At 40.4% G+C, this 23,164-nt stretch overlaps 2 protein-coding genes across 3 annotated transcripts; both read left to right on the top strand.

The window, feature by feature from the left end:
• Nucleotides 1–15: 15 nt before the first annotated feature.
• Nucleotides 16–7,495, top strand: LOC128454065 (pyroglutamyl-peptidase 1). Of its 2 annotated transcripts, none has more exons than XM_053437228.1 (6): nt 16–377; nt 3,312–3,527; nt 4,037–4,089; nt 4,945–5,061; nt 5,347–5,579; nt 6,554–7,495. In XM_053437228.1, the coding sequence occupies exons 2-6, from the start codon at nt 3,497–3,499 to the stop codon at nt 6,786–6,788; spliced, it is 669 nt and encodes a 222-aa protein (XP_053293203.1). In that variant the 5' UTR covers nt 16–377; nt 3,312–3,496; the 3' UTR covers nt 6,789–7,495. The 2 variants fall into 2 exon arrangements, with proteins under 2 accessions (XP_053293203.1, XP_053293202.1); XM_053437227.1 differs by lacking the exon at nt 16–377 and adding an exon at nt 1,495–1,850.
• A 1,902-nt stretch (nt 7,496–9,397) lies between these two features.
• LOC128454064 (regulator of nonsense transcripts 1) lies at nt 9,398–22,629 on the top strand. Its single transcript, XM_053437225.1, has 24 exons — nt 9,398–9,673; nt 10,235–10,371; nt 10,921–11,010; nt 11,805–11,972; nt 12,082–12,262; nt 12,595–12,756; nt 13,053–13,137; nt 13,401–13,499; nt 14,103–14,211; nt 14,872–15,031; nt 15,300–15,418; nt 15,657–15,821; nt 16,066–16,180; nt 16,332–16,475; nt 16,599–16,812; nt 17,048–17,165; nt 17,413–17,569; nt 18,046–18,188; nt 18,279–18,453; nt 18,661–18,742; nt 18,977–19,138; nt 19,229–19,506; nt 19,785–19,907; nt 20,206–22,629. The coding sequence occupies exons 1-23, from the start codon at nt 9,503–9,505 to the stop codon at nt 19,902–19,904; spliced, it is 3,354 nt and encodes a 1,117-aa protein (XP_053293200.1). The 5' UTR covers nt 9,398–9,502; the 3' UTR covers nt 19,905–19,907; nt 20,206–22,629.
• The last annotated feature ends 535 nt before the right edge of the window (nt 22,630–23,164 follow it).

Here is a 23,164-nt window from a genome sequence, read left to right as displayed (position 1 = left end):
TAAAAAAGCTCGGGGTCGCCAAAAGAGAGCAGAGACTGGGCGGGGAAGGTGTAAGAGGCGAGAGGCAGGGAGAGGAAGAACAGAGGAGAGGGCCCTATAGGAAATATCCCTCCAGCTTAGCGCTTAAAGAAGAATAGAATAGATCAGAATGGAATGGAATGGAACGGAATGGAATGGAATGGAATAGGTCAGGACTCTAAAGCTTGAGTTTATGATTTGATCCTATGATTATTTTACGGATTGAAGTACAAAGTCCACTCTCAGACTCACCAGACTTTACAGCACTCACATCTCTGGTTCGAGCTCTTTAAGGATCAGTGGCACAACAGCCGAGCTTCGGATGAACAAGAGAGAGGGAGAGAGAGAGTTGAAACGAGGTGTGTTACAACAACCAACGCCTATAGAGCTGAAAGGGCTTCCGGGGAAATTGAACGAGCACAGGGGAAGGAGGCCGTGACGGTGGAATGAGGAAACGTGTGTTCGCTGTGATTGAAGGGAAAGGCTGTCAGCTGGGAGAGGTCGATGTACATTTTGTTCCAGAAAATAACGATGGATCCAAACATGGAACTCTCTTTATAAATAAAAGAGATAAGTGTAGATTATAAATGATCAATAATCAGGCAATTTGTGTGTGAACAACAAATCCACATGAATACATCTACAAAAAAGTTACGTACTATTCAAATAGCAGTAGAATCAAATTGAATTGAATATATATGATAGAAAGAATAGGATAGAATAGTCCCCTTCTCTTCAACGTGAATAACAGTATGACCACAACATACTTAAAAAAAATTATATACATATCCATTTAAAAAGTCACCTGCTATTCAAAGAGTATTAGACTAAAATGGAATATAAAATAGATCAGAACGAATAGAATTACCTCTTTCTCTCCAACATGATTTACATTATGACCACCAGGTAACACTCTTTGGAAAATAATATACATATAACAAGTAACCTTCTACTCACTTAGCAGTGGAATAAAATGGACTATAAAATAGAAAAGAATAGAATTATCTCTCTCTTGACAACATGAATATGACTATAAGGCTATAATACCACGTTCCCCTGATTTTACCTAATATACTATAGGTCTTATTATAATTTATTATATGCCTTATATTATTGCAATGGGTGTTCATGCTTAGGTTGTATTTTATTTACTTTGTGAAGCACTTTGTAACTTTATGCTATATCGATAAAGATATAGTTATTAATATTATTCCCATTACACGTGCAGTACGCAGTTTATAATGTGCTGGCCCCGTGGTGGAAACTACAGTAGAACATTATTATTCCGCCCATACACAGCGAGGACGTCAGCAGGAGCGTCTGCATCAGCACCACCGAGCAGAGAGGGCATCATTAGTTTCCATGGCAACACCAACATAGCCAGTGACGCAGGCGAGAGAGAGGGAGAGAGGTGAATGGGTTGAGGGAGGCGAGGCGGGGGCTGCGAGCGACTGCAGTGCAGGTTGTGTAGGTGATTTGTGGAGGTGTGATATTGTGTGTGGTGTGGTTCAGAGGCACACATCTTTGGTGAAGCCGTAACCTCAGAGACTCTCCTGTAAGGACAAAGGTTTCATTTGTCTGAAACGTTCACCGCCGCTTAATATTCTCCCATGAAAAAAAAAAAAAGAACTCTCCCCTATATGCCAGCTTTGGAACCTCATTGGAAGCCGAATCCAGAATGTGTGAGTCATTTCGCAACCCAGTGGGCGTGTGCTGCAGAGTGCACCGCGAAGGAAAAAACAAAAAAAGGAGTGTTCCTCGGGGATGATATTAGATTAGCTTGGCCTTCACGACAGCAAACTGAGAGGCAGTCCTGTCCTCAGCACACTCAGGTAATTAAGTGCGCCGGATGTTGTGTAAGACACGGTTTCGGCTCCCTCGGCCAGAGAATTGTCCTCTTGACTTTTTCTCTCTTGGGAGAAACTAATATGTTCAGGAACGCCCTTGTGTAGCACTCACACCATTACAGTGCATACATTCACACCTGCCCAGCTAAACCAGCAGCTCCACTGGGGCCACTGGAGTGGGCGTTACATGTTCTTTTATCAGAGGGAACTGGTCTTATTGAGAGAAAGGAGGCTGTGCTTTTAATTCACTCATGAGATGGATGGATGGATTCTTTACTTGTCCTTGTGGGGGAACTGGTTATATTATTAATTATACCAGCAATACAAAAACACCCTGACGTGACACACTGTATCTCCAGCTTCTCTGGATTGTCTGGATTGGTCCACACTTGTTTTTGTGTATGTTTAAAAACTTAACAACTCGTGGAGAAAAGGAGATTTTTGATCTATAGTTTGTTGTTAGAGGAGAAGTTACATCGTAGGAGCAGTTTAAACGCCTCTCATCACCCATAATGATTCTTGCTCTATTCATGACTCTGTTTGGGAATGTAAATCCTAACAGTTTACAGGTTGTTGTAACTGTTATTCTATCAGTCTTTTATTCTGGGCTTCACCAGCATTAAAGTAGAAACCTAAATGTCAAACCGACATCAAAATACTTCCAATAAAAGCGGCAGGGGCGGGTCTCGGATTTTTCGGGGGGCCATAAAGGGGCCATCGTTTACACAGAGAGGCCAAATATACGTCCAACATCTAAGTCATTCCTTGTCGGCTTTTGGCTCTGAGCTCTTGAGCAAAGCCACACACTAAACCCACAAACATCTTTCTCTGTGTGTGTGTGTTTACATGTGACTCGCATATCTCTCAAATTCATCTTATCGGCTGCACAATTGGCATGTGTGTGGTTAATGGCCCAGGGAAGTGCTTTGATGAATCTGGTGTTACTTGGACATGCGATATGTTCAATGATAATAGCGATGATTGAATAAAGTAGCAGTCAGTGGGGGCGGGGCAGTTTACCTTCTCTTCTCCTATGTTCATGGATAAATTACAACAGAGGTCAGCATCCGGGTGAAACCTGCACGTCTCTGACTGAACATTTTGATCATTTGTTTTTTAATTCACCACGTCACACTGATGCAGATATTCTCGGATGGTGTGGATGCTGATCTCTGTCATGGCAGCAACTTCATCGAATCACTTCATCATAGTAAAAGCACAATGTTTGTCCTGTTGCTGCAAAGCTAAATTTTACAGAGCTTTTATTTTTAATAGAACCTCTGATTGAACAGCAGATGATTGCTTTTCATTTTCTCAGTAAACACATGCAACCTCACTCATAATCTATTGGATCAAATTACATTTAAACACTTGGATTTTCCTCAGAACTCTCAAATACACTGCTTCTTTCTTAAATGACTTCTTACTGTGGTCTTCTGTGGACAGATACATGCCTGCACAGTAGATGGCAGTGTGATCCACCCAGATCTGATGTGCTACTTCCTGTGAGCGGGGGGGAAGCAGAAGAAGAGCAGCAGGCAACCGCGGACAATCCTGGGATTTCTGTGCACAGACATTTGATCCCTCATATTATAAACCTATGAGGGTGTTTGTTGTGAGAGCTGGGGATCATGGCCAATAAGAAGAAGGTAATAGTGACAGGTGAGAGGCCATGTGGGGTGAGAGGGGGAGAGGAGGGGGGACAGCTGATGCCCTGAGGATGTCTTCATGTTTACTACACTGCTGTGACATGTCAGAGAGTTCCACTTGTGTGTGAGCTGCACAGACATGACTTGATGTGTGTTTATGGTCCAGATGTTCTGCAGATAAATAATGTTGCCGTCAGAGGAGAAGAGTGTGTCTCCTGCTGCAGATAATGAAACATGAAGAAACGCATCTGACTCTAAAATTCAACTTTTTCTCGTACCACAAATCCTCCTACATCTTGTGTCTTTTCTCTGTATCATGTGCTTCACGACTGCAATCAATGTTTAACCTGATGTAACCTTTAGACTTTGAATGCATGAATATAATCGACCTTATCGCTTCTCTCCATGACAGATAACCATCCTATGTGACTTTTTATTCACCCGGCCTCACCATGCACCATCTCTGCATCAAAGAATATAGTTGATCTTTTTACTTTTTTTTTACACATGTGTTTCCTGCAGGTTTTGAGCCTTTTGGAGAGCATGCAGTCAACTCCAGCTGGGTGGCAGTGCAGGTAATCAGTTATCAGGGTGTCCATGTTTAACCAAGGTGCCACTTCAGAGGTTTCCTTATCGGTAGCTTCATCGAAATGAAATGTGAAAAAAAAAAGGAAAATGCAATGCACTAAATTAAAGAATAACCGAGAAAACAAGCCTGATTTTAATTTTTAACTATAGCATTATTCTTTTTTTTTAATAATTCATTAATTTTTTTCTTGTGTCTTCCAAACTTTCAGTTTCAAGTTGTGTCTCTTATCATGTTTCATTACAGCCGCACCTGTTCCTTATTTGTTATAATATGATAATAATAAAACTTTATTTCCATTGCGCAGTGTTGCAAAGTGCTTTATCATATACAAATGAATAAAACAACACAGTGCTAAACAAGACAAGACCATAATAATAAGAGGAACATAGAAAAAAGTGTTACCAGCAAGTGTGAGATTAGGACTTGAAGCTTAAAGAGTTTGTAGCCCTGTAATATAACTAAGGGTCCGATCATACTGAGCCTTAAAATTATTAAAATAATCATAAAATCAATCCTAAATTTAACTGGTGAGCTATGATCCCAATACACTTGGTGCTGGTGAAAATGTGAGCAGCAGAAAAGAGAAAGCTGATTTGATTTGGGCTAAATGTTCTTTGCTGAAAGTAACAAAATCGAATAAGGGTTTAAGTTGACATGGCCTCGAAATTATTTAAAGGATACAGTATGTTGATCTAAGCCTTATTGTTTGTACATTTGCTAAGTGTTCATTTGATAGAAACTTAAACTTACTGTGTCTGTTAATGGTCAAGGAGTTTTGTTTTTCGTGCGTCTGCAGCTGCAGTCAGGAGCTTTATAAAGTGAACTGTGTGTTTGTCTACAGGCGCTGGAGCGATTGGGTCTGGGTGAGGCCGTAGAGCTGCATGTGTGTGAGGTGCCTGTCGAATACCAGGCTGTTCAGAGTCTGCTGCCGTCACTGTGGAGAGAGCGCCAACCACAGGTCAAGGAAATGCACAACACTGTACATTTAAAGTGGAGATGTTCAAATACCATTTGTCCTTCCTGACACGGATTGTAATCCCTTGACTTTAAAGATTGGCCGATACTGAGAACAAAATATATAACATATGTTAACAGCTCTATGCTACTAACCCTGTATGGAAGTGACAGTATTGGAGCATCTCTCACACACTTTGTCATCATATTGTAAAATCCATCCATCAATCTAAAAATGTAAACCCTACCTAGCATTAACCACGTCTGTCTTTTGCGTTCCTCTGAGCAGTTAGTCGTCCACGTTGGTGTTTCTGGATTGGCGACCACGGTCACTCTAGAGCAGTGCGGCCACAACCGGGGCTACAAACGCCTGGACAACTGCAGCTTCTGCCCGTCCTCACAGTGCTGCATGGAGGACGGCCCCGACTGCATAAGCTCAGTGTTGGACATGGAGACAGTCTGCAAACGGGTCAACAACTCAGACATCAGGGTGGCTGTGTCAGTTTCCAAAGATGCTGGAAGGTCAGTGATTTAATTTAAAAGTTCATGTTTGGAGGAACTACTCAGTTCACCCTGCTTATTGATAGAACAAGAACTGATATTACCAACAGCATACATTTTTCTAACATGCACAATATCAGGGCTCTGAAATTAAAGCAGCAAAATGGAATGCAGCCATCATTGATTTGATTATTGATTGAATGTTTTGGAAAAGGCAGATTCTTTTTTACCTAGTATTTTTATCTTAATCTTTATTTAGAGATAAACTATAATAAACAATATGTAAATAGCACATTATCAGACCAAAAATTACTATGTCTTACCAGGGTTATTTTATACAGGGAAGCCTAATATCAGTCTCTACACTCATCCAAAAAAACAGTATCCATTTTCATGGCTGCTCTGAATAAAGTTTAGGAGTTTGGATCTGACGTGAACAATAAATACAAATATACACATATAAATCTAATTCCATAAGACCCTGTTTGGTTTCGCTCGTCCATAGCTACTGTTCAATATCACTTGACCTTGTCATCACAGATAACACCCACACTAACACAGAGTATACATACTAATCCTTTTCACGTGGGAATGTGTATACACACGTCCAACTCCCCTCTCTCACACACACACACACACACACACACAGACACACACAGACACACACAGACACACACACAGACACACACACACGTACACAGCAGAACAAACAGGATATAACGGACATGAAACACAGGGTTCCCTTGTGGAGATCTTGTATCTCCTCTCAGTCTACAGAGCTTAATAAATTACCCATTAATATAATTGTTTCTCTCTCAACGGGAGACAGTTAAATGACTCATCTTCAAATGTCTTGGAATTTAATAAAGCCAGAGACCTTTTGTTACATGTATTTCCCTCTGGCTCTCAGTGCGCTACAAATTGATTTTGAGAAAGTAGAAATGTGATAACACAAACTTTACAGAATCTTAACAACAATCCCTTGCCCCTGTTAGGTATCTGTGTGACTACACCTACTACACATCTCTGTACCTAGGGCAGGGCCATGCTGCCTTTGTCCACGTGCCTCCGCTAGGGAAACCCTACAGCAGCCAGGACCTAGGTCGAGCCCTTCAGGCCGTCGTACAGGAGATGCTGAACCTGCTGGAGCTGGACCATACAGAGGAGGAGACACACAAACACAATCATCACTGCAATCACAAGCATCAACACCAGCATGAGCACCAATGACCTCATCACAACCTGAGCCGACTCAGATTCACATGAGCAAGATGAACCAGTGGCTTGTAGTAACAGTTTCCTCAATATAAATGTAAAGGCACATTTTGATTTGGTTGTGATGCTTAGAAAATGTACAAGCTGTGACTTTTACACAACAAACTGACTGACGACACCATCTGTTATTGTTGTTTTTGTGTGCGACTGTGAGTTTGAATGTGTCTTCTACAGTTTAATGAACACAAGTAGCTGGTATCAGTGAGTTTTTGTCAGCCCCAGATGTTCTAAAAGACTGTGAAAATAGACGTCACTACTTAATGTTCATGTAAAAGAGGATTTTGTTTTCTACTATAACAACATGTAGTCACCTGTAGCAGCCAACTAATACGATAGTGTCTAGAACACTAAGTTATATGGTGACACATTGCGGGAATTCTTGCACTAACATCTCTTCACTTTTCAAAATCCTCCCTGTATGGTTTTGGAGTTATGTTGTCATTCACTGTTGTTGTTTGTGTTCGCACCAGAGAAATGAGATGACTAAGAAATGAAGGGAACGTGATGTAAAGATTCACACTTGTTTATCTCAGGGAATATATTGCACTTGCAATTTGTACTTGCAGTTGGATTAACTGGATGTGTAGGTCCTGGTTGTGTAATGCAGCTTTACAAAGCAAAGCCACATTAAATATGTGTATAATTAAAACACTTTGCTCACACTTTGTTTTGTTTTTCTTAGTCCAAACTCTTGATTTCCCTATTAGGGCAGCATTTCTAATTTATAAGTTATTTGTAGCATTCTAAAATATTATTTTAGTTTACTGTTGTTTAAAGGTTTACACATTTGAGAAAACTATAAACTTTAATCTCAGTCAGTAATTCAGTTTAACAATTACTTTTTTATCTTGGTAGAATGATAATTCTTGATTATAGCCATACTGTCTTAAAAAAGGAGATTGTTAGAAATATACATTTGATTTGTAATTTTCTCCTTTGTTTTTTGAGAATTTATAGGTCTGTAAATTTTATTTCTGCAGTTATTCACTGTTAAAGACACTTAGAATTATTATCAGCTCTGGAATTTATCCATTGCATCGTCATGTGTGGTTCTTCATTCTGTTGCAGGGTGGATTTAGCTGGGTGTGTACGTGGTTAGACAGACCTGCTGAACTCGTTCTGACCTGTCGGCAGACAGAAGAGACGTGAAGTTAATAGAGCAAGAAAATCAGTTTGAAAGCCTCAAATGAATAACTTTATTAATCCAAGGTCTTAAAGTAGAAACCTGCTTCTACCTGAATTTGAATGAATGAAATTGAACACAAAAATTCTCAAACTGAATTATAATATTACAACTTTTTTGGCACAGGAGTAAACCAGTTTTGTAACCTCTCATAACCTACCAGTGCCCATCCCAGAAATAGAGGCAGTGCCAGAGCAACATCAAATTAATAAATAACAATACTTCATAAAAGTTAACAAATAAAATCATATATAATTAAATATCTTTAAAAAAGATATTGATGTTGAACAGAGTTTTTTTTAATTACTTTTATAAAAGACACATTACAGGGAATAAACATTGACACACTACTAATATATAACTACCAAACCAAATAGAGACAATTATATCATCATAACAATTCAAATCGATCATATGACCTATTTTCTAAATAATGTATTTATGAAATACATGAATTCCCTCACCAGGAAATCCAAGGCTCCATAAAAAAGCCTACATTTACAGTGATCTTCTCACTCATCAGTTCAGCGATGACAGTTGTACCTAGATTTTGTCTCTTTATGTGATGTTTTATCATACAGGGATGTTGTTTATCAGTGATAGTGAAACATGTCATTTTGTACACATTCATTATATCTTGTTTAAATTTTACATTACATTAATATATATTTTTTTTTAAATATGAAAAGTATCTTTGACTTCCCTTCCGCATTAACTGCACAAATATATGAGTAGAAAATATACGATTTCACCCTGTTGAAATACAAACTTCCCTGAGTTTATAATAGAGGGCACTTGTGACCATATAAGCTATAAAGTACACGTTATTATGTTGTATTAACTGTGCACAATACTATTTTTTTAAAACAAGTATATGCACTTCTTCCCTTTCACTCGCCTCCTACCTCTTCTCCAAAAATTACAATTTACAATGTTAAAGATGTGACCTTGTGGCATCATAAACCAATAATACAGGACTTTTGTGATTATATCGTTTTCAAGTACATGTTGCTATGTGTTACCATAAAGCATCAGTATTTATCAGTGGCTGTTTTCATATTCATCATATTGTATACTATGTCGTTTCATCATGTGAAATAAACTGATAAAAATGGATAAATTAAAATATGAATATAAACATCTATGGACTCACCTCATACAATTACTTCATAAATACATGAGTAGTATAAGTATGAAAGATCTGTGACCTTGTTACATAATAAGCTGTTCACACGTGTCTGCTTTTCGCCCTCCCACGCCCCCCTCCAGGTGACTTCCGGTAGGGGGCAGGAGGTAGTGAAGGAGGTAAGGAAAGGAGAGGAGCGGGGGAGGAGACGAACGGGACGCAGCCGCAGTCACCTCCGCTGTCTGTCATTTCTCCATCAACACAGTCTCCGTTATTCGTCCCTCCACCGGAGCAGCAGCAGCGGCAGCAGCAGCCTGTGGAGTATCCGTCGGATTGACCGGGTATAAAAAGAGAGGGGCCATGAGTGTGGAGGCGTACGGGCCGAGCTCCCAGACCCTGACGTTCCTGGACACGGAGGAAGCGGAGTTGCTGGGAGCGGACACCCAAGGCTCCGAGTACGACTTCACCGATTTCACCCTGCCGAGCCAGACCCAGACCCAAGGCCAGACCCAGAGTCAGCTCGACGGACAGGTGCGTGTGAACAACAGCGTCCTCCGCTCGAATAGCTCAACGTTAACTCGGCTTACCTGGCGGGCTGCCCCCGGTTAGCACGGCGACGCCTTCCATCTGTCACCATGCTTTTATCCCCACTAATTGGCTAGCATGCTAACTGGCTAACTAGCTCGCATCAAGACATTTAGCAATATTGACACTGAGCTAGCGTGTGAGGATTAAAGACTTTCACTGCAAAACAAAACAAGTGTGTCAGAAATGAGTAAGTAAAGAGCCACAGATACACAATACATTACATGTACTTCCACTTGTACGTGTTAAGCACCTTCACTGTGTAGTGACAACAACAATCACACAGGTCAGTGAACACAATTACTTTGATGAAGTCAGTGTGACATATGTCAACACACAGGTGTGACACCTAGCAGTTTAGACTTCCTGGAACAATATGATCACCAATGCATTTATCTATATGTTTGACTATCTGGTCTTTGTAGAATGCAATATTTAACATAAGTTTATCCAATATGGAGCTGACATAAAAGTTTCAGTTTATAAATCTGATTCTTGTCTCCACAGGTTAATGGTCCTGATGGGATCCTGCAGAATGGAGACGACCCTGTGTTGAAAGCCGGTCAGCTGCTGGCAGAGCTGAACTTTGAGGAAGATGAGGAGGATACCTACTACACCAAGGACCTTCCTGTTCATGCCTGCAGGTAAAGGATCAGACTAATATGTCTGGAGCACCGACACTATCCTGTGTTTTTTTTTGTTGCATCCATTGTCTGTCATTAATCTCTGATTTGATTTGTTCTAACTTCATATAGACGCTTTCTTTACACTGCGTCAATGGGTTGTTGACCATAATGTCTCAATTTATATCCTAATTTACGATCTTTTGCATTAAATTGAATGCCACTTGGAACATAATAAAAATTGTTCAATCGAGCACACCTAAAGCAAATGCATTTCTGCTTCCATGTGCTGATTTGTGGTACTTTCCACTTCTACAAAGCTACTGTAAGTCACTTTAAAAAAAATAGTTTTAATAATTTGAAAGAGAAAAAGAAAATTATTAAGCATTTGTAGTCGTTCAGAGATGAATAAATCTGCTACAAGATGAATTTCTGCTTCTCTTTTTAGTTAAATTTTTAGTTTAATTAATAAATGATATGTGTTTATCAAGATTTATATGATTTTTAACTTGTTGATGGTCTAACGGTCATGTTTTAATAGTTTTTCAATCGGACTCTTCTCTGTTGTAGTTACTGTGGGATTCATGATCCAGCCTGTGTGGTTTACTGCAACACCAGCAAGAAGTGGTTCTGTAATGGCCGTGGAAACACATCCGGCAGGTAAGATACAGCAAAGTACACATTCACTGATATAGTATTTCTTGCTGATATATAACTTTTATGTGACGCATAATATATAATTTGTATAATATATATATAATATGTATAATATATACAGTGCATTGTGGCAACATGTCCATTACAAAGAAAAACGTTTCTGTCAGTGGACCCCCCTCCTGACACGGAAGATAATCATTAAATGAGCAATTAAAGTCCAAAATAGTTGTCTTTGAACTATTAATAATGTTTGTTTAATATATATATATATATATATATATATATATATATATATATATATATATATATATATAAAATAAATCTGACTCAAAACTGGACCAATCCTATAATAAATCAGTATTTTTTTCAGATTAAACAAAGTAACAGATGGTAACACTGTTGGTGATGATGTGAATGTAGTTACAATCACTTAAAGTCATTTTAGCTGATGATTGTCTCTTCATAAGTTTGTATTAATTCAACTCATTGCTGATTCGAGGTTTCCTATATATGTTGATCCTACTTTAGGTGTATGGAAGAATTGCTAGTGTTACACCCTCCCAGGGCCGGGTCTAGGCAGGGGCAAGAGGGGGCCTGGCCCCCTCAAATAAATGTTGTGCCCCCTCAAACTAAATAGGGTTAGGGTTAGGGTTAGGCACAATGCCCCCTCAAGATTTGTGGCTGCCCCCTCATACATGCCTGTCTAGACCCGGCCCTGCACCCTCCCTGTGTATAGGACTGTAGTCTTTAGCGTTTCCTCCTGCAGGGACATTAATTATCATTCTCTTCACTTTCAGCCACATTGTAAACCACCTGGTGAGAGCAAAGTCCAAGGAGGTGACCCTGCATAAAGATGGACCTCTAGGGGAAACGGTACTGGAGTGTTACAACTGTGGCTGTCGCAATGTCTTCCTGCTGGGCTTCATCCCCGCCAAGGCTGATTCAGTAGTTGTGTTGCTGTGCAGGTGAGGGCACGTTTACGCAGCAGACTGTGCACTCTGATCTCCCTGCTGGCGGAGTCAGTCAAGGAGTTTCACTTTTACATTTGACATTTTTGCTCTGGTTTTAACACAGGCAGCCATGTGCCAGCCAGAGCAGCCTGAAAGACATCAACTGGGACAGCTCACAGTGGCAGCCTCTCATCCAGGACCGCTGCTTCCTGTCCTGGCTCGTCAAAATCCCGTCAGAGCAGGAGCAGCTCAGGGCCCGTCAGATCACCGCCCAGCAGATCAACAAGCTGGAGGAACTCTGGAAGGTACAGTCAATACAACTGCCTTTGTACACACCCATCTGTCATTTTACTATGTAAATGCTCTAAACCCACATAACTTACATTCCATCGTGGGTTGGGCTCATCTATGCAGTTGACCAGATATACTCATACAGCTGAGTTGTTTCTTACTGCTCAGTTTCAATGCCTGTTTCATTATTGTGGTGCTATTATCTGTAGCTTCCTGTTGTTCTAAGTTCAGATTGGAATTTTCCTTCATTCATTCCTTCCTTTTGCCTGTCCACCCTTATTTTCTTCCTTCCCTTTTTCCTTGTTTCCGTTCTGCTCTCCTTCCTTCCTCCATTTCCTCCCTGCAGGAAAATCCCACGGCGACCCTGGAGGACCTGGAGAAGCCAGGTGTGGATGAGGAGCCGCAGCACGTCCTGCTCCGCTATGAGGACGCTTATCAGTACCAGAACATCTTTGGGCCTCTAGTGAAGCTGGAGGCTGACTATGACAAGAAACTCAAAGAGTCACAGGTGAACAAAAACTTTTAAATAAATGTTTTTTTCTTTTTCCTAATAACATTGTATTTACATGATTTAGTGTTTGTCAAATCAGTAAGTGATTAATAATATGTAGATCAAATTATTCTTTAATCAACAAATTGTTTCAGTTGTAGTTTTATTTAGTTTATTCACTAATACTTTTTTCTATTGTACCAATGTTTCAGCATTTAATCAACCTTAATCATTTTTGTCATTTTAATAGTTTTAACCTCAATCTGGTTTCTCCTTAAGTAATACATTTATTTTGTAATGTTGCTTCTTAACAGACTCAAGACAACATTACAGTCAGATGGGACTTGGGACTGAATAAAAAGAGAATTGCATATTTCACTCTTCCGAAGACAGACTCAGGTACTGAATCGTTGTATTGCTTCAAGTTTGGTCTAAGTAGACATTTTCATGTTATTCTGATACAATGTTCTATAATTGACAACATTTTTATATTGATAATCATTTTACTATAGACCATCTTGTGATGGATCACATCAGATGCAATGACCGTCAACACGTTCTGAGCCTTGAGTTCTAGTAAAACTAATCTTTAGAGGTTCCTTTACTTAATGTCGAGGTGTATATTTAACAAAGTGATTGTTTTCATGTATATTGTCCTCTAGATATGCGACTGATGCAGGGAGATGAAATTTGCCTGAGGTACAAGGGAGATCTGGCTCCTCCATGGAAAGGCATTGGACACGTCATCAAAGTCCCTGATAGTATCCTTATGACTGTTACAATAGACAAACTATATCTAACATTTGACCTGTTATTCACACTATCATCACTTCAGCCAAAGTTTGCCTCTTGATAAATTTTTTATTTCATAAAAAATTCAGATACTGTAATATGGTTCTTTGGTAGCATCTAGTGGCAGATGCAGAAAACTACAAAGACATTGGCAAACTTGGTTCTCTCTCCACAGAACTATTCGTTGTTTTTACATAGTACATTTTACATGTAGATTTCTCATACATTTAAACACATTTACCTTTACTGATACAGTTCTTCAGCAACAGTTAATTAGTTCATTCAATTAAACTTTTGTTACCCATTTCTCTGAAATGTATTTATTAATGTTGCACTGAAGTTCATCTTTGTTTTGATGAAACAAAACCTTGTGCAGAGATTTTATCTGTAATATAAAGGTTGAAATGTCTGCAGCAGGTAACAGGAGAGCGTCAAATATTACTGATAACAACTTAACTGACTTCAAATCATGAATAAAGAAAGGACAGTTTACATGCTGTCAAAGCATTTAACACAGATATGATAATAAGTAGATACTCAACGGCCAATATTTCCTTGAATTACTTTATCAGACTATGGTGATGAGATCGCCATTGAGTTAAGAAGCAGTGCCGGGGCTCCTGTGGAGATCCCACACAACTTCCAGGTCGACTTTGTGTGGAAGTCAACTTCCTTTGACAGGTATTTAGAGGAAAATGACACGCACTGATGTTTTTTGTTGTTACACTTGCCATTTATCATTTATAAAAACAGACTCTATTTTGCTCTGTTAATCTCTTCTCAAATGAAGGTAAACTGTTGCCTGAAATGTATATTTTCAAGTCAGAGTTTAAAGGTTAAGGTTAATCCGCCACTTGTTTAAAGCAGAGGTCAAAGTATACATACATACATAAATTAATATACACATACAAAATACACAAATGTTCCCAAGAAGTCCTTGCATTTCATTACAGTGTATTAAGTCTAGTGTTTGTAGCCTTTCGGCATGGAGTGACTTAGTTTTCCACATATTTTCTGCTTTGCACAACTGATAATGACACAGTCCCTTGAAAAAGTATTTTAGAACATAGAACAATATGGAGAATACCCCTTTTGAAGGTGTACTGCACTTCAACCGCAAGCTTATTTTAGCAGGTGTTTGTAGGCTTCCCAAAGGGTGATCAGACCTGGGTTTGTGTCCCTAACATCTTGGTGCCCGGTTGGGATCTTTCCTCTATTAGTCCTAAAACATTGATTCAGTTAGTGACTGAGTAATTTTGAATATGTTTCCACTCAATAATGGCTCTTGTTTTTATAATCCAGTTAATCCTCTCTCAATATTCCCATCTTTCCATCATCCAGGATGCAGAGTGCACTGAAGACGTTTGCTGTGGATGAGACTTCAGTGTCTGGTTACATCTACCACAAACTGCTGGGACACGAGGTAGAAGATGTGGTCATCAAGTGTCAGCTGCCCAAACGCTTCACCGCTCAAGGCCTGCCTGATCTCAACCACTCCCAGGTAAGTCAGAAAAACAACCACACATTTGTTTTCTTGCTATGCTTTGGTATAATCGGGCAAATGTGCCCGTTCCCACAACTGCATTACAGAAAGCACCAACATGAAGGAGCTAATTCAGAGTTTTAGGATTAATGTCAGTCATATCTCATAAAGCTTTTTCAGGCTAAACCATGTTACATTATAGTGTCCTTTTTTAAATGGTTTAATTAGTTTTATTATTAAACGTCTTAGCTTTTCAGGAACATTGTTATGGTTTGATGTAATACAGGTGTATGCTGTGAAGACAGTGCTGCAGCGCCCCCTCAGTCTGATCCAGGGACCTCCCGGCACAGGGAAGACAGTAACCTCTGCCACCGTTGTCTACCACCTGGCTGGACAGGGTAATGGGTAAGACCCACACTGAGTAAATGGTTTCAATTTTTTTGTAGTATATGGCCCAGTTCAGACCTGATGGTGACATCAGCCTTTGCTGATCCTGTCACAAATGGACATTTTTATTATCATCAGTTCACACCTGCCATTAGAATGTCCTCATATGTCTCAAGTGACCACATATGATCAGATCTCACTTCTCTGCTGTATATATATATGCAAATAAACATGCATGTCATCTCTCTCTCTTTAGGCCAGTGCTAGTATGTGCTCCAAGTAACATTGCTGTTGACCAGCTGACAGAGAAGATCCACCAGACAGGACTCAAGGTGGTGAGGCTGTGTGCCAAGAGCAGAGAAGCCATTGACTCGCCTGTCTCCTTCCTGGCTTTGCACAACCAGACCCGCAACATGGACAGGTAACACATAACTTACTTTTATCAATTAGACCTTTCATTGGTTATTTAAGTTGCAGTTCTCCCAATAATAATTTACAACTTAAGTAGGATTTTACGAATTGTGTAGTAATTAACTAAAACATGGGAAGTACAAATAACATCACTGGTGGCCTATGTTTATTCCAGACCTTTAAGTTATACTTGTAAAACAAATACTAGTCATTGCTCTCAAGGACAAAACTGATGTCTGCTTTCAAACCTGCAGTATGCCAGAGCTTCAGAAGCTGCAACAGCTGAAGGATGAAACTGGTGAGCTGTCATCCTCAGATGAGAAGCGCTACCGAGCTCTGAGACGTACCGCTGAGAGGGAGCTGCTTATGGTATGACATTTTTTTTAATTAAATTTAACAGTTACTATCAAGTGCCAAATCATTCTTATGCTAATCCGACATGCCATGGTATGAGTTTTACCATAAAAGTGAAACAAAATGGACATGAACAAGTCTGCTTTAATCCCTCTCTCTCTCCCAGAATGCTGATGTGATTTGTTGTACCTGCGTTGGGGCGGGGGATCCTCGTCTGGCTAAGATGCAGTTCCGCTCGATCCTGATCGATGAGAGCACCCAGGCCACTGAACCAGAGTGCATGGTGCCTGTCGTCCTGGGGGCCAAGCAGGTCGGAGACTAATGAGTGAAAATACACGTGAATCATTCTATGGCATCAGCTATCTGCTTCAATTGCTGTCAATCCGCAGGCTTTTCCTCTTAACTTTGTAATCATCTGTTGTTTTTTCCGTAGTTGATTTTGGTGGGGGATCACTGCCAGCTGGGTCCTGTGGTGATGTGTAAGAAGGCAGCAAAAGCAGGTCTGTCCCAGTCTCTGTTTGAGCGTCTGGTAGTTCTGGGGATCCGACCAATTCGTCTGCAGGTCCAGTATCGCATGCACCCGGCCCTCAGTGCCTTCCCCTCTAACATCTTCTATGAAGGCTCTCTGCAGAACGGAGTCACTGCTGGTAAGTTGCCCATCAAAACTCCTGCCAACGCTACAGAATACAGCTAAATGTTCTTCCATTTTTCTTTACTGCTCACTTCACACACTGATATAAAAGGGACTTGTGACCTTGTCAGATCTTATATTGTATTTACCATACTCTTAGTCACAGTTCTTATGATTATACAAGTTCTTCATCTTCTTCTTTTAATGGATTTAAGTATTGAGTCACATGTGTTTGGTTGTTTTCCCTACAGCGGACCGTGTGAAGAAAGGCTTTGACTTTCAGTGGCCGCAGCCTGACAAGCCGATGTTCTTTTACGTCACACAAGGCCAAGAGGAGATTGCCAGCTCCGGAACATCATATCTGAACAGGTATTTCTTGATCCTTTTATTGATCCCTTATGTTAATTCTTCAATCTCAAAGGATTGTATCTGAAAATTGCAGATGTTCTTATTCTCACTTTAAGTCAGGTATAAGTTTGAAAACCATGTCAAAGTTTCTTTAATGCACAGGCAGCCACTATACGTTCCTTAGGTGTTTAAATATACATCACACTACTATTATGCACATACTTCATGTCCATAACATGTCATAAAATGAGGGTTCTTGTTCATGCAGGACAGAGGCAGCCAACGTGGAGAAAATAACCACGAGGTTGCTGAAGGCTGGAGCAAAACCTGATCAGATTGGCATCATTACTCCGTATGAGGGCCAGAGGTCCTACCTGGTCCAATACATGCAGTTCAGTGGCTCCCTCCATACCAAGCTCTATCAGGTGCAGTGGTTTATTTTTTGCATTTTAATTGAGAACTTGAAAAGAAGTGTCAAATGTATCACAACCATTTAAAATAAAATACAAACAAAGCTGCTTTAAAACATGCACTGAATTCCAGACATTTTGCAGAAATTTTCCAGAGGGGCTGTGTGTGAGAACAACAGTCAAGAGTCAGTTGCTCTGGACATTTAGTTGACCCTGATGATCTCCTACTGCATTTTCATCTGTGAAAGGCCAACTGCAGATGTCAACACCTAACATTCTGGACATTTTCCAGAGAAAAACTGTTTAGTTAAGCTTAGACTAAGAGGAAAGAGGAAGCAGAAATGATTCCGGAACCTTAAGTCTGTAGCCATTTAGCTCAAACAGTCTCACATTTGTAAAGAAAGCACAGCCACATTATGTCTCACAATTAGTAAACAAATTATCTTTTAACATTAGTCAGTATTTTCCGCTAAATTCTTTTCATTCTTTAGGAGGTGGAGATAGCCAGTGTGGACGCGTTTCAAGGCAGAGAGAAAGACTTCATCATCCTGTCCTGTGTGAGAGCCAATGAGCACCAAGGCATTGGCTTCCTTAATGATCCCAGACGTCTAAATGTGGCACTCACCAGAGCCAGGTAACACAACATGAAGTGAAATACTGATACTAACTTTACTCTTAATCGTGAGGTCTTTGTTATTAATCATCACCTGCTTCTGTCACGCAGGTATGGTGTGATCATTGTGGGAAACCCCAAGGCCCTGTCCAAGCAGCCCCTGTGGAACCACCTGCTGAACTACTACAAGGAGCAGAAGGTCCTGGTTGAAGGCCCCCTCAACAACCTGAGGGAGAGCCTCATGCAGTTCAGCAAGCCACGGAAGCTGGTCAACACCATCAACCCTGTGAGTTTAATACATGTATCTGTCTGTATATGATTCATATAGAACGCTGAAATCAGGGTTTCTTATCTTGGTCATGAGTTTTTTTTTTTTTTCTTGGTCAAAATTAACCGAATGAGCAGTTAAAAGAAAACTTAAGTTTAAATGCAAGAATAGTGAGCCGCGGGCTAGAAACACTAAATAGTGTTTCCTGTCCTGTTTGTTTTTCAGGGGGGTAGATTTATGAGCACAGCCATGTATGATGCCAGGGAGGCACTCATTCCTGGATCTGTTTATGACCGCAGCACCAATGGTGAGTCATTCTGAAAAAACAAACTTATCCAAAATGTTAGAATGTTTCTTACCAATTGTGAAAGATAAAGGAAGTATTTACTCTGTGGTTTTATTGTGAACAGAGTCAATGTATTTAATAAACAATTTTAAAGATTTTAAAGAGTCATGAGCACTGTAATGTAAATACAAGCTCTGCACACAGTCAAATAATTTAAAGGAAAGTAAAATTAACCTGTAGCTCTTTCCGCTGCAGGACGCATGTCCAACATGTATTTTCAGACCCATGACCAGATCGGTATGATTGGCACAGGATCCAATACCATGACATCAATGAATATCCCTATCCCCTTCAACCTGGTGATGCCCCCTATACCGCCCTCTGGATACATGGGGCAGGCCAATGGGCCCACAGGAGGTGAGACACATACAACTATTAGAGCTAACTGCTAACTGCATAGTTCTTGCACCTGTCTAAACTGTGATACCTGACTCCATTGTCGTCCAGGTCGTGGTGGAGGTATGAAGGGGAGGGCAGGGAGCGGAGGTGGAGGCGGAGGCGGGACTCGAGGTGGCCGTCAACGAAACCGTGGCAACATGGGAAACCACAGTGGAGGGAATGGAGGAGCGGACCGTGGGCATGGAGGACATATGAGCAGCAGCCAGGTCAGTCAGGACCTGGGCTCCCAGTCCTTCTCTCAGGGTCCTCTGACGCAGGGCTACATCAACATGAGCCAGCCGTCACAGATGAGTCAGCCCGGGCTCTCACAGCCTGAACTCTCCCAGGTTTGTTTTCCTTATTAAGAGAGAAATGTTTAATACAAATTCAGCATTCAAGAGGTTTTATGATCTAATAACTAGTTGCACTTAAAGAGGCTAGCTGTTTATTCACAGCATTTATTTTGTAATGCCATAGCTGTCTGCACATATATTCCAACGTCTTGTCCAGTTTTCCTCCTCAAGTACAGACTCCATCGTGTCCTCAGCCACTTACTCCTTTTTCTGCCTGGAAAGAAGTGAGGGAATAACTGTTGACTGGTCTGTCTCTGTTTGTCCCATTATAGGACAGCTACCTAGGAGACGAGTTCAAGTCCCAGATTGATGTGGCTCTGTCCCAGGACTCCACCTACCAGGGGGAGCGGGCCTACCAACACGGTGGTGTGACTGGACTGTCCCAGTACTAGACTGTAAGAAATTCCACTGTGGACTCAGCTGACTCACAGAAAGTTAAAGACATTTTCTGTCAATTTATTTTCCTTCTGAGAATTACATGAAATTACATGAGGGTTCAGGTTTCTGTGGACTGAGTCCAGCAGCCAGACTTTACTTGTCGCAGCTCAATTGCTGCAGGTTGCTTTTGAAGTTTCAGAAAGAAAGTATTACCACTGGCCAAAACAGATTTATAAATGATATGAATGAATATGTACTATGTACTTGAAAATGAGCATATGTCAATAAATTTGTTAATTGATCATTTTCTTACAGGTTGCTGGAAAGGAGCTAGGCCTGTGTGAAGCTTAGTTCATCGGTATTTTAATCCGGGTAATAACAAAAAAGAACAAACATGGATACCCGTTTTCCACTGCTACAACCGAAGCACCACTGTGTGAAAGTAACAGGAGAGAGACCGTGAGAAACCAACCAATCACAAGAGTCAGAGTAAAAAACATGGGAGTAGAGCTGGACAGGAAGAGAGCAAGAGACCGGAGCGGGAGGCAGGTGGAGGAGAGAAGGCACTGCTGCTCACGTGCAAAGACATGGCGAGGGAGAAAAGCTTGTCGTCGTTGGAGCAGCACAGGTGGACAGGCGCGACCTTGGACAGGTCAAGGTGGGATGGAAGGTCCGATCAATGCTGGAGAGGGGAGAAGGACAACTGTGTCATCTTGTCCCTCTTGTGCCCCTGAACCCTCCGGCGTCTCCGTGCGGTGTGGTTGGGATTCTTGGTCCAGAAGCTGAGAAAGATGGAGAAGAAGAGGTGTCTCACACAAAAGTTCTCCAAGCTAACCCAACAGGATGTCCTCTGTGACTTGGAGAGAAAGAGAGAAAAAAGGGGGACACAACTCTTGAAGCAGTTGACATGGCAACTTTTTTAAACTCAAAGCTTGAATCGAGATTCTGCATTTGATCACATCTAAGCATCCAGGAGAGACGAATGTCAAAACGCTGTTTGGCTGTAGGAGTGAACACTAAAGCGCTCGTGGTGTTGTGCCTCAAAGAGCTGAAATGATTATTTGAGGATTACACAGCAGCCGTGGATTGTTTCGCTTTACTTTCTCAGCTTTGAGTTGGAAAGTTTTCTAAATAAAAGCTGTTTTCATCAAGGCTTTTCAGTGATGTAAGCTTTTGTTGTCGGCCGTCTAACAAGGCAGGTCTGTGGAAGAAAATTGCTCTTGAAACTTGTAAACGCAAAAAAACAAACATCTTTGTCTCCAGATCTGAGGACGTCGATGAGTCCAAAGATCTGCAGAGAGGGAGACAATGTTGTTTTTGTTCTGCTAAATGTTTCTTTATTGTAGTGCAACAGAGTGAGAAACACCATTACCAGCTTGAAACCAGCAGGTAGGGATCATCTTGAGCATATTCACGGCAGCTAAAAGCATCAATAAAGCCCAATCAAGAGGGAGGTACTCCCCCCAAACCTTTGCCCTAAAACATGCTTACAATTAAATATTATATGTGCAATAAAAGAATCTTATTAATAAGAGAAACAAAAGAACTTTTATATAGGAGAAATCATGAGCTTGTGTTTTCATGACTCCTTGCTACTAAGACTTCTAACTTCTAAGCCCCCATCTGAGAACAAAGAGTCGAAGAGAAACTTGGATTTTGGTGAAGGAAATTTTGAGATGTATTTTAACTGATTACCTTATATAAGTTATATGTTGTCCACACACTGTAAAATCAGGCTTGAAGACATCTTTAAATTAAGCAATGATGACCTATGTGTAATGTATATGTAGGTTGGACCTAGTCCAGAGAATGACTCGTGTTTTCGTGTTTGTCTGTTGTCCTGAAGTTTTGAGCTCATAGAAGAGTGAAAGAGTTACAAAGAGCAGTTCATGTGAAAAACAGAACAGTTAGTTTAGTAAACATAAGTGTCTTTAGTTTCAGTTCTATGTTTGTGTTTCACTTGCTCTAGATAGACATGTGAAGTTTTCATGTAGCTTGTATTTAATCAGTAGCTCTAAATTTGACTATATATAGCCTTTACTTTTTTGGTGATCTAAAGGGCTTTTATTTGCACATCATGAAAGTGTGTGACACTAACCCCTCCTCACTGTCAGTGCAGCTGTTTGTCATGACCAATTCTACCATGACCCATCATGATTGTTTCATCTGCAGAGAGAACCTAAGCTCCTCCTCAGGCTGCAATATAGACAGAAGGCAACAACCTCTATCTGAATATGTTTCTGCAAACATGTCACTATTAAGTTATTTTAATTTATTTAATTTTTATTTAATTTTAATAATGAATTGTAACAAACGTAGGTCAGTTTGTTTCCAATGTGCAATGATGATAAATCCCCTTCCTGTACAGAAAAACAGATTCACTTGTATACCCCCCCCCCCTTATCTGTGGAGCTGTAGATCATCTATTTACTCAAGTACATGGAAGAGATAACTATCAGCATCTGCCTTTAAGAAGACATGCATCACATCTGCCTGTGACCACCTCATCCTTCATTAACACATATTTCTCGAGGGTAACTCTTTGAGTCTCTGCTATACAGATTTTCTTTGCCCTGATTATTTTTGGCTTATTGATTTGGCCTGAACTGTGAATGAAGACGTTTTGTGTTGGCCACATAGTCGAACCTGTCCGCCCACTAATTTATGTTTCTAGTAAGAAAATATTACTCACAAAAAAGTCTGTGGATTATGTTGGGAAATTAAAGTTTGCTTCTTTTGCGTGTTTTTAACTTCTTAAACTCTGTTTTTTAAGGGACTCCAAGTCTTTTGAAATGATCGACAGTTCAGCATTTATTTTGAACTTTAAGCTGAAATTTAAGCTGCGACTATCAGTGAGTGACACGCTTCTCACAGGAGATCGTACCTGCTCACCAGTTACATAGAGCAGGAATGAGTGTTCAGAGTGGGAAGTGGGAGTAAAACTAATTTTGAAGCTGCTATTTTAAAGTTTAGAAAAGTTACATAGTGCTGCTTTAAGTAAAGGTCCTGCATTTAAAATTCTGTCGACATTCCAGAAAAGGTACCTATGTTTCAAAACTAGTATAACCTGTATCCTGTGAGTGCTATTTTATATACTACATTATGAGATTTTTATTTTTAAGTAATGTACCAGCACACATGTATGATTTTACATGGTCAAAGTGGCACCAGTTAAAACTCCTTTACACACAGTTGGTGGAGCTCTTCAGTTCAGTTGGGCTCGACCTCCTCTAAAGGGTCAGAGGATAAACCTGAGAGATGATTCGTGTTGTAG

This window comes from Pleuronectes platessa, chromosome 13 (assembly GCF_947347685.1).
Source record: "Pleuronectes platessa chromosome 13, fPlePla1.1, whole genome shotgun sequence".
Taxonomy (NCBI): domain Eukaryota; kingdom Metazoa; phylum Chordata; class Actinopteri; order Pleuronectiformes; family Pleuronectidae; genus Pleuronectes; species Pleuronectes platessa.
Note: the sequence above shows the minus strand (reverse complement) of the source record. Positions and strands in the feature narration are given on the sequence as shown.